Raw genomic sequence first — 12,250 nt, 5'->3', positions numbered from 1 at the left:
GTAGAGGTCGAGGTTAATCAGTTTTAACGTCCACCTAGAGGTCGAGGTTAATAAGTTAGAACGTCCACGTAGAGGTCGAGGTTAATCAGTTAGAACATCCACCTAGAGGTCCAGGTTAATCAGTTAGAACGTCCACGTAGAGGTCCAGGTTAATCAGTTAGAACGTCCATCTAGAGGTCGAGGTTAATCAGTTAGAGCGTCCACGTAGAGGTCGAGGTTAATCAGTTAGAACGTCCACGTAGAGGTCGAGGTTTATCAGTTAGAACGTCCACCTAGAGGTCGAGGTTAATCAATTAGAAAGTCCACCTAGAGGTCGAGGTTAATCAGTTAGAACGTCCACGTAGAGGTCGAGGTTAATCAATTAGAACGTCCACCTTGAGGTCGAGGTTAATCAGTTAGAACGTCCACCTAGAGGTCGAGGTTAATCAGTTGGAACGTCCACGTAGAGGTCGAGGTTAATCAGTTAGAACGTCCACGTAGATGTCGAGGTTAATCAGTTAGAACGTCCACGTAGAGGTCCAGGTTAATCAGTTAGAACGTCCACGTAGAGACCGAGGTTAATCAGTTAGAACGTCCACTTAGAGGTCGAGGTTAATCAGTTATAACGTCCACGTAGAGGTCGAGGTTAATCAGTTAGAACATCCACCTAGAGGTCCAGGTTAATCAGTTAGAACGTCCACCTAGAGGTCGAGGTTAATCAGTTAGAACGTCCACGTAGAGGTCCAGGTTAATCAATTAGAACGTCCACATAGAGGTCGAGGTTAATCAGTTAGAACGTCCACGTAGAGGTCGAGGTTAATCAGTTAGAACGTCCACGTAGAGGTCGAGGTTAATCAGTTAGAACGTCCACGTAGAGGTCGAGGTTAATCAGTTAGAACGTCCACGTAGAGGTCGAGGTTAATCAGTTAGATCGTTCACCTAGAGGTCCAGGTTAATCAGTAAGAACGTCCACGTAGAGGTCGAGGTTAATTATTTATAACGTCCACGCAGAGGTCGAGGTTAATCAGTTATAACGTCCACGTAGAGGTCGAGGTTAATCAGTTAGAACGCCCACGTAGAGGTCCAGGTTAATTAGTTAGAACGTCCACCTAGAGGTCGAGGTTAATCAGTTAGAACGTCCACCTAGAGGTCCAAGTTAATTAGTTAGAACGTCCATCAAGAGGTCCAGGTTAATGAGTTATAACGTCTACGTAGAGGTCGAGGTTAATCAGTTAGAACGTCCACGTAGAGACCGAGGTTAATCAGTTAGAACGTCCACCTAGAGGTCGAGGTTAATCAGTTAGAACGTCCACCTAGAGGTCGAGGTTAACCAGTTAGAAAGTCCACGTAGAGGTCGAGGTTAATCAGTTAGAAAGTCCACCTAGAGGTCGAGGTTAATCAGTTAGAACGTCCACGTAGAGGTCCAGGTTAATCAGTTAGAACGTCCACCTAGAGGTCCAGGTTAATCAGTTAGAACGTCCACCTAGAGGTCGAGGTTAATCAGTTAGAACGTCCACGTAGAGGTCGGGGTTAATCAGTTAGAGCGTCCACGTAGAGGTCGAGGTTAATCAGTTAGAACGTCCACCTAGAGGTCCAGGTTAATCAGTTAGAACGTCCACGTAGAGGTCGAGGTTAATCAGTTATAACGTCGACGTAAAGGTCGAGGTTAATCAGTTAGAACGTCAATGTAGAGGTCGAGGTTAATCAGTTAGAACGTCCACGTAGAGGTCGAGGTTAATCAGTTAGAACATCCATGCTAGAAGTCGAGGTTAATCGAGTTAGAAACGTCCACCTAGAGGTCGAGGTAATCATATTAGAACGTCCACGTAGAGGTCGAGGTTAATCAGTTTAGAACGTTCAATGTAGAGGTCGAGGGTTAATCAGTTTGACGTCCCCGTAGAGGTCGAGGTTAAGCAGTAAGAACGTCAATGTCGTGGTCGAGTTAATCAGTTGAACGTCCACATAGAGGTCGAGGTTAATCAGTTAGAACGCCACATATGAGGTCGAGGTTAATCAGTAAACGTCCACCTAGATGGCGAAGTTAATCAGTAGAACGTCCACGTAGAGGTTCAAAAGGTAACCCTTTAAAAGGGAACTTCCCATAGGGTCGAGGTTAAATCAGTTTTGAACGTCCCCTAGAGGTTGGGGGGTTTTTAAAACAGTTTAAACGCCACGGAGGCCCGGGGTTTTAAGCCTTTTTAAGAACGTCCAGGGAAAAAGGGGGTCCGGGGTTTTAATCAGTTAGGGGGTTCCAAACCCGTAAGGTCCGGGTTTAATCAGTTGGGGAACGCCCAAACCAAAGGGGGCCAGGTTAATAATTTAAAAACCGTCCCCTAAGGTCCGGGTTTAAATTTTAACTTAGAACGTCCCCCAGGGGGCCCCTTTTAATAAAATTTTTAAAACGCCCCACATGGAGGTCGGGGTTTATCATTTTAATAAGTCGACGTAAATGCCCGGGGTTTAAATCGGGTAAAACTCCACTTAAGGTCGGGGAAATCAGTTGCGTCCAAAAAGGGCCCGGGGTTAATAAATTTTTGGGGAATGTCCCCCCTAGGGGCGGGGTTTGGGAAATCAGTTAGAACGTCCACGTAGAGGTCCAGGTTAATCAGTGAGAATGTCCACGAAGAGGTCCAGGTTAATCAGTTAGAACGTCCACGTAGAGGTCCAAGTTAATCAGTTAGAACGTCCACGTAGAGGTCGAGGTTAATCAGTTAGAACGTCCACGTAGAGGTCGAGGTTAATCAGTTAGAACGTCCACGTAGAGGTCGAGGTTAATCAGTTAGAACGTCCACCTAGAGGTCGAGGTTAATCAATTAGAACGTCCACCTAGAGGTCGAGGTTAATCAGTTAGAACGTCCACGTAGAGGTCGAGGTTAATCAATTAGAACGTCCACCTTGAGGTCGAGGTTAATCAGTTAGAACGTCCACCTAGAGGTCGAGGTTAATCAGTTGGAACGTCCACGTAGAGGTCGAGGTTAATCAGTTAGAACGTCCACGTAGAGGTCGAGGTTAATCAGTTAGAACGTCCACGTAGAGGTCCAGGTTAATCAGTTAGAACGTCCACGTAGAGACCAAGGTTAATCAGTTAGAACGTCCACGTAGAGGTCGAGGTTAATCAGTTAGAACGTCCACGTAGAGGTCGAGGTTAATCAGTTATAACGTCCACGTAGAGGTCGAAGTTAATCAGTTAGAACGTCCACATAGAGGTCGAGGTTAATCAGTTAGAACGTCCACCTAGAGGTCCAGGTTAATCAGTTAGAACGTCCACCTAGAGGTCGAGGTTAATCAGTTATAACGTCCACATAGAGGTCGAGGTTAATCAGTTATAACGTCGACGTAAAGGTCGAGGTTAATCAGTAAGAACGTCCACGTAGAGGTCGAGGTTAATCAGTGAGAATGTCCACGTAGAGGTCCAGGTTAATCAGTTAGAACGTCCACGTAGAGGTTCAGGTTAATCAGTTAGAACGTCCACGTAGAGGTCCAAGTTAATCAGTTAGAACGTCCACGTAGAGGTCGAGGTTAATCAGTTAGAACGTCCACGTAGAGGTCCAAGTTAATCAGTTAGAACGTCCACGTAGAGGTCGAGGTTAATCAGTTATAACGTCCACGTAGAGGTCGAGGTTAATCAGTTAGAACGTCCACATAGAGGTCGAGGTTAATCAGTTATAACGTCGACGTAAAGGTCGAGGTTAATCAGTTAGAACGTCCACGTAGAGGTCGAGGTTAATCAGTAAGAACGTCCACGTAGAGGTCGAGGTTAATTAGTTATAACGTCCACGTAGAGGTCCAGGTTAATCAGTTAGAACGTCCACGTAGAGACCGAGGTTAATCAGTTAGAACGTCCACCTAGAGGTCGAGGTTAATCAGTTATAACGTCCACGTAGAGGTCGGGTTAATCAGTTATAACGTCCACCTAGAGGTCGAGGTTAATAAGTTAGAACGTCCACGTAGAGGTCGAGGTTAATCAGTTAAAACGTCCACCTAGAGGTCGAGGTTAATCAGTTAGAACGTCCACGTAGAGGTCCAGGTTAATCAGTTAGAACGTCCATCTAGAGGTCGAGGTTAATCAGTTAGAGCGTCCACGTAGAGGTCGAGGTTAATCAGTTAGAACGTCCACGTAGAGGTCGAGGTTAATCAGTTAGAACGTCCACCTAGAGGTCGAGGTTAATCAATTAGAACGTCCACCTAGAGGTCAAGGTTAATCAGTTAGAACGTCCACGTAGAGGTCGAGGTTAATCAATTAGAACGTCCACCTTGAGGTCGAGGTTAATCAGTTAGAACGTCCACCTAGAGGTCGAGGTTAATCAGTTAGAACGTCCACGTAGAGGTCGAGGTTAATCAGTTAGAACGTCCACGTAGAGGTCGAGGTTAATCAGTTAGAACGTCCACGTAGAGGTCGAGGTTAATCAGTTAGAACGTCCACGTAGAGGTCGAGGTTAATCAGTTAGAACGTCCACCTAGAGGTCCAGGTTAATCAGTTAGAACGTCCACCTAGAGGTCCAGGTTAATCAGTTAGAACGTCCACGTAGAGGTCCAGGTTAATCAATTAGAACGTCCACGTAGAGGTCGAGGTTAATCAGTTAGAACGTCCACCTAGAGGTCGAGGTTAATCAGTTAGAAAGTCCACGTAGAGGTCGAGGTTAATCAGTTAGAACGTCCACGTAGAGGTCGAGGTTAATCAGTTAGATCGTTCACCTAGAGGTCCAGGTTAATCAGTAAGAACGTCCACGTAGAGGTCGAGGTTAATTAGTTATAACGTCCACGTAGAGGTCGAGGTTAATTAGTTATAACGTCCACGTAGAGGTCGAGGTTAATCAGTTAGAACGTCCACGTAGAGGTCCAGGTTAATTAGTTAGAACGTCCACCTAGAGGTCGAGGTTAATCAGTTAGAACGTCCACCTAGAGGTCGAGGTTAATTAGTTAGAACGTCCATCAAGAGGTCCAGGTTAATGAGTTATAACGTCCACGTAGAGGTCGAGGTTAGTCAGTTAGAACGTCCACGTAGAGGTCGAGGTTAATCAGTTAGAACGTCCACGTAGAGGTCCAAGTTAATCAGTTATAACGTCCACGTAGAGGTCGAGGTTAATCAGTTAGAACGTCCACGTAGAGGTCCAGGTTAATTAGTTGGAACATCAATCTAGAGGTCTAGGTTCGTATGAGTACGTTGTTCCTAAATCGTTCTTGAATTTCCGTTCAATCTTGGTATTAAGCATTAATATTGTGTTGTTAAAGTTTTGTTTCTATGACGCTAAGTCTTGTGGATGATGTTGTATAGTGTAGTTAACTCTGTTGTTTAACGTTATTACTGTCACTTAGAATTGATTCTATTGTTTAGCGTTGTTACTGCTGTTTAGTATTATTACTGTTTAGTGTTGCTGTTGTTTAGTATTTCTGTTGCTTAGCGATGTTGCTGTTGTTTAGCGTTACTATTGTTAAATGTAAGTATTGTCTTGTGTTTCTCTTGCTTAGTGTTGTTGTTTAGCGATGTTGCTGTTGTTTAGCATTGCTATTGCTAGATGTTATTATTGTTTAATGTTGTTTAATGTTGATACTGTTGTTTAATGTTGTTTGATGTTAATACTGTTATTTAATGTTGTTCAATGTTGTTACTGTTGTTTAGAGTCATTACCGTTGTTTACAGACAGATGATACACCATGATGTAAGCTCATCTGGTCTTGGACCAATAAAAGAGAAAAAGAGAAGACGAATTTAAAATACAATGATCTGGAATTTTCAGATCCTAATTAAAGAATTCAAGTAATTTTTTTGCTTAGTTTTTTTTTATGTAACATAACAAACCAGAGATCCAAAATGGACCTTTGCACCTACCATTGAATGGTCTGTATTTGCTCTACTTAAGACTGATCTTTTCTCTGTGTTTCCTTGTTTCCTATTTCCTTTGAATAATCGATAGTAAGGAAAACCTTGAATATGAAATCTAAGAACGTCTTGAAAAAAAGCGATAACAAACTTCAGTCTTTAAAAAAATCAAAGATGGTTGTCTATCGGCCATTTTGTTTTCCCTGTCAGATTAAAAATTGAATGGGCACAACTAGAAACCAAGGGGAACCTTCATGTGAAGTTTGAGAACTATCCCTTCAGTACTTCTCTCAAGAAATAGTAAATAACAATGATTGTTTACAGACGACCACGATTGTAGGGCAATTTGAATCATCTGGTGATCGTAGGCTTAAAACAGAAAACATTTCAAGCATTTAGCGTTTAATATCTTTATTGTTGATTCCTGTATAAATTTGCACACTTGATCATGATTCACAGTCACAAAAATGTTTGATTAAACATTCACATACATGTACCACAACTTATAGTCTGAAATATCGGGACATCTACCTGACGTTCCCCGGCGTCACCCACTTTACACTGATAACAAAACCTCCACATGACAGTGTAAATGTTCACAAAGTATCTGTGTGAGACAGAAAAGCAATTTAAAGAGATATTGAAGATTCTGTTGAGGCGAATACCTTTTAACGTATCTGAGTTTCTGAACGAGACACAAGCACTAGTTTACTGAGATATCCGAGTTTCTCTGCGAGTCAAAAAAGCAGTTCAAAGAGATATTGAAGATTCTGTGTGAGGCACGAACACATTTTACCAAGATATCTGAGTTTCTGTCTGAGACACAAAAACTAGTTTACTAAGATATCCGAGTTCCTGTTTGACAAAAACTGAGTTTACCGATACATCGGAGGTTCTGTGTGCCAAAACAGATGCTGTTAACCAATTTATCTGACTTTTCTGTCTGTTTTTCAAGGTCAGATCTGTGTCTCCTATTCCTCTTCCTTCTCCTCTCCCTCACTAAATCTCAGTCCACACTCATTCAGTTTAAGGTACTTCATCGTCTCCATCTGCAGATTCTGATTTACATCAAACATCTCACGCCAATTACCAATTTTACCTAAAACACAAATATTTCAATTTGTAGCATTTTTTATTCAATTCATAAACATTCAAAAAAAGGTAATTATTTTAAAAACAATTCCAACATTTAAGACAATTGACCAGTATATTATCTGTACACCTGATGTGCAGAGTAAATATGATGACAGGTGACTGGTAGATTTGACTACACATTATATACACGGAGACTACACATTACATCCACGGAGACTACACATTATATACACGGAGACTACACATTATATACACGGAGACTACACATTATATACACGGAGACTACACATTATATACACGGAGACTACACATTATATACACGGAGACTACACATTATATACACGGAGACTACACATTATATACACGGACACTACACATTATATACACGGAGACTACACATTATATACACGGAGACTACACGTTATATACACGGACACTACACATTATATACACGGACACTACACATTATATACATGGAGACTACACATTATATACACGGACACTACACATTATATACACGGGGACTACACATTATATACACAGAGACTACACATTATATACACAGGGACTACACATTATATACACGGAGGTTACACATTATATACACGGAGGTTACACATTATATACACGGAGACTACACATTATATACACGGAGACTACACATTTATGATTATATACACGGAGACTACACATTATATACACGGACACTACACATTATATACACGGACACTACACATTATATACACGGAGACTACACATTATATACACGGACACTACACATTATATACACGGAGACTACACATTATATACACGGAGACTACACATTATATACACGGAGACTACACATTATATACACGGAGGTTACACATTATATACACGGAGACTACACATTATATACACGGACACTACACATTATATACACGGACACTACACATTATATACACGGAGACTACACATTATATACACGGAGACTACACATTATATACACGGAGGTGTAGAGTGTTTGACTACACATTATATACACGGAGACTACACATTATATACACGGACACTACACATTATATACACGGACACTACACATTATATACACGGAGACTACACATTATATACACGGAGGTGTAGAGTGTTTGACTACACATTATATAAACGGAGGTGTAGAGTGTATAGGACGACAGTTGATATAACTGGTATAAGAGATGTTAAGTTGTGAGTAAGTATATGAAGTTTCAGCCAATTAATGAAGTCAATTAAGTGTGGAAGTCAAAAATCTACGTATAGATAGAGTGACCTTAATTTTGATCCCAGGTGGTTGAAACAGGGGCTCATACAAGAAATGTTTGTAATTATATATAAGCGTATGAAGTTTCAGGGCGATTGGATCATTAATGAAGTTGTTAGAGCAAAGACCTCTTTTGGTTATAAGCTGATCCCTATCCTCACCAACTTGTCTCAAGGGAATTATGGGAATAATGAACATAAAAATCAAATAGATACATCAAGTTGTTTTTTATCACTTTTCATATAATTTAATCATCACTTCATCATTTTGTGTGATGATACATCACACCTTTTCAAGCAACTTGTGCTATGAAACTAGACATCTGTTGTCCTGGGTATCATTTCACAAAGCTTCGTAATGTACAGACGGTCGTAAATATTTACGAAAAAGTTACGCAAAACTTATGAAGTTCGTAAGTCAGTTTCACAAAGGTGTTTGGAACTTTTTTCGTATCTTATGTCAAAATTGTACGTTCTCCCGGGAAAAATATACCACTCTCTAACTTGGAGGTAAAAAAGGGGCGAAACTTTTGAGGTGAAAATTGTAGGCCGCTCCTACTCCCGAGTGATCTACATAGACTATGAACTTTATTTTGTTCTATCAAAACAACCGTATTATTCATGATTCATCAGTATACCTATAATGTAATACCTTTAATGAGATCATCAGTATATCTATAATTACCTTTCCGTATAAAATCCTGTCCTTTTTTATCAGCGATACCAGTCTCCTTCCACCATGAGAAGTTGAGGTTTGGGTTAACTTTCATCATGTCAAAACTACAGTGATCAGCAATCATCTTTACCTCCATAGGATGTACCTCCTTACCCAGAAACTCAGCAATAGTCACCACTGTACCTCCCAGGTCCTGTTATGGAGAAAACAAAATCAAGTCATACTTTATAGTGCTCAAGTAAAGCCATTTCTTATACTGGACTTTCCGAAATGTTTTGTTGTTGGTATAAACATTCCTGAATTTGGTAGGATGTTGATATCATCAACATGACTCAATAAGGTTTTACATGTTGTTTACAAAAGCAACATAAACTTGTCTATTGTGATCAGCCGTGGTGTGATACAGGAATATACTGTAATATACAGAATGTTACCTACCTCTACAATGTCCTCATACCACCTCTACAATGTCCTCATACAGAATGGTACCCACCTCTACAATGTCCTCGTACTTGAGAAAGAGAATGTTAGGTGAATCTCTGATGTCCCAGAATTCCTTCACATGGCGCCACCATGGACTGTAGGGAACTGTGATATAGAGATGTAAAGGATCATATTAAAATAGCTTTAACAACAATCAAAATGTCAATACTCCAATCTTCCACTCAAAATAACAAATTAACATGTCTCTTACCTCTGCCATTGATGAATCTGTCGAAGAACTCACTAAAGTTGCCATTAAACCTAAACGTGGGTTTGAGTAGCTGTACAAAATGGAAGTACGATACACAGGTGTCTTTTGGGTTTCTGGCTATATATATTATCTGTAAAGAAAGAGACAAATTAAATAACTACATGACAATTACAGTTTCATTTATCAGACATATTACCTAATTCTCGTCACAACATTACAATACACTGTATCTACATTTGTCTAGACAGTGTCACCATTGACAGTAATGGTTGTTCCTGCCATTAAAATGGTCATGCTTTGCTCTAATGGTCATCTTTGTCAGAGAGTAACCTTGATCTATAAGCTTTTTGTAGCTTTATCCAGGCACTAAAGACAGACTATGACCTACTAAAGTCCAAATTCAAGCATCTACACAGTTTTTAAACAAAAGGATCTGACAACAAGCTGAGTCAATGACTTGTCAGTCATGTTCCCAATGTTGTACTGCTGTCCACTCCAATGAGTGACAGATGTTTGTACCTTTCCTTTGCCTTCTCTCACACTTTTTGGCAGCAGGCTATGGGGCAGATGTGACTTGATGAGACGCGGTGATTCCATCTTCTCAATACTTTTGATGCCAGGATACATGTACTCAAAATATGGGAATCGTTCCTCTAATGTTTTTGTTAGGACTCGTACAAAGTCTCCCTCAGAATTCACCAGGTCCACCATTTCTTGTAACAAAGTTGTACCTATGCAAAATATTCTATGTGTAACAGAGGTCATGATAAATTATATTTATCTGCTATGGACCAAACCTGGTTACCTAAGATTTTGTATATTAATTAAGCTCAACCGATCAAGTTAAAGAGAAGTTCTCCTTAGCTGAGTGATATAGGGCAACTAGTGTTGGTACCAATTGACAATGTAACAGAGGTTATGATAAATCATATCGACCTTGGGATCTGGCTGGTTAATACTATTGTTACAGGAGATGAAAAAATGTGACGACTACACCAGGACCCGAACAAAGGGCCTCTGAACTCTAGACAGGTTCTCTAGCCAGGTGGCCTACCTGGCAACTTGCATTCAACCCAGTCTAGCTCAAGTTTTCTCTGGCCCTGACACCCAAGTCTGGTGTAGAGCCAGGGTGCACTACTATATGAAAATGTGGAATTCTCTATGATTTTGCCTGGTGCAAACAGAAAAAAAACATGTGTGACATAACACCTTCCTTACATATATGGATAAATGAGATATTTATTTACCCCCAAACACCTATTTACTCCCATATCAGTGTTCTATTACCTCTGTATACATCTTCGCTTTATGCTGGTCAAAATTGGACACTGTTGACCCGCTATTCTTTTAAGTCACAGTTCAACTTACCCCCCACCCCCGAATCATAACACCAATATCACAAATCAAGAAAAATAGGTTTATCATTTCTCCAAGTCTGCTAAACTTAATACAAGAATACATCATTTACAAATTAGAAGTGGTTTACTATGTAAATATTTCATTTTTTGTTCTATTTGCTCCATTGCACACTGATATCTAGGCCGCCCGCAATCTACATAGTTAGCAATATGGTGTAGAGTCAAGTGTGAAATTCTAACCAGTGTAAAGCAAGGGTCTATACGGACGGAATAGAACACTGATATGGAACAAAATGGGTGTTTCACTGTTTGGGGGTAAATAATTATCTCATTTATCCATATTTGTTGTGTTTGCACGAAAACTTTAGCAAAACGAAACGGTGTCGGATAATTTAACATTTTCATATAATAGTGAGGGCCCTACACCAGACATGGTGTCAGGGCCAGAGGAAACTTGGGCTAAACCCAGTCCAGTTCTGCTACACTAGTATTGTGCTAAACCAATCGAGCTAAAGAGAAGCTTGGAGAGCAATGTGATACGGCTAGTATTTATTTACCACAAGACAGAAGTTGTTTCAAATGCAATATGGAATATTTATGTTGATGATTTATGTGGAATGATTCTGTCTAATACTTACCTGATCTTGGAAATGATACGACCCATATATCGTTTTCATTAGATTCAAAATTTTCTACGTCGTCTAGAATTTTCTCTACGAAAATCGGCAATATTGTGTCCCTGTATTTAATCATCTGGGGTCGACCCGTCTGTAGACTGTCCCTCACTCGCTCGACCCCTTTCCATCGCTGTTTGGATTCATCAAACTCTCGTAAAACTATGGCAAAGATAAGACATCCTCCCATGAAAAATGAGAGGTATATTGCAAATAGAAGTTGTGGGCGTCTTCTTAATGCATTTGGATCCTCCTGTGAGCTGTAGAGCCGAACAATTCGATTAGGTCGACAAACTCCCAAGCGAAGACGATTTTGACATCCACAGAAATGTAAACCTTGAAGCCGAAGTCCAGAACGAAAATGACATGCAATCGGTCTCAAAGTTAATGAAATTCGACTGCTTTTTAGGACAGCAGTTTTAGAAATGTTAAAACATCTCATCATCATTAAATTATTCATCATTATTCTTCCTTAAAGCTACTAGCCATATCGTTACAATCCACATGTGTTTCACCGGTTACCGACAGAAAGCGGAAGTAGAGCTAATATAATTTCTTGTACAGAAGAGTTCCAGATATGTCTATGTAAGAGGCCCAATAGGCCTGCCTCTCCTACTGCAGCTATGCCATTATATATGGATGTTACACAAAAGCTCTCCATTCCAATATGATAAA

At 40.4% G+C, this 12,250-nt stretch overlaps 1 protein-coding gene across 1 annotated transcript; it reads right to left on the bottom strand.

Annotated features, from left to right (window-relative positions):
• Positions 1-6,194: 6,194 nt before the first annotated feature.
• On the bottom strand, positions 6,195-12,121 carry LOC117328288 (sulfotransferase 4A1-like). Its single transcript, XM_033885808.1, has 6 exons — positions 11,540-12,121; positions 10,063-10,274; positions 9,544-9,673; positions 9,343-9,437; positions 8,859-9,042; positions 6,195-6,899 (listed from the first exon to the last, which is right to left on the bottom strand). The coding sequence occupies exons 1-6, from the start codon at positions 12,036-12,038 to the stop codon at positions 6,772-6,774; spliced, it is 1,248 nt and encodes a 415-aa protein (XP_033741699.1). The 5' UTR covers positions 12,039-12,121; the 3' UTR covers positions 6,195-6,771.
• Between the last annotated feature and the right edge of the window lie 129 nt (positions 12,122-12,250).

This window comes from Pecten maximus, chromosome 5, assembly GCF_902652985.1.
Source record: "Pecten maximus chromosome 5, xPecMax1.1, whole genome shotgun sequence".
Taxonomy (NCBI): Eukaryota; Metazoa; Mollusca; class Bivalvia; order Pectinida; family Pectinidae; genus Pecten; species Pecten maximus.
This window is presented reverse-complemented; position numbering and strand designations above follow the sequence as displayed.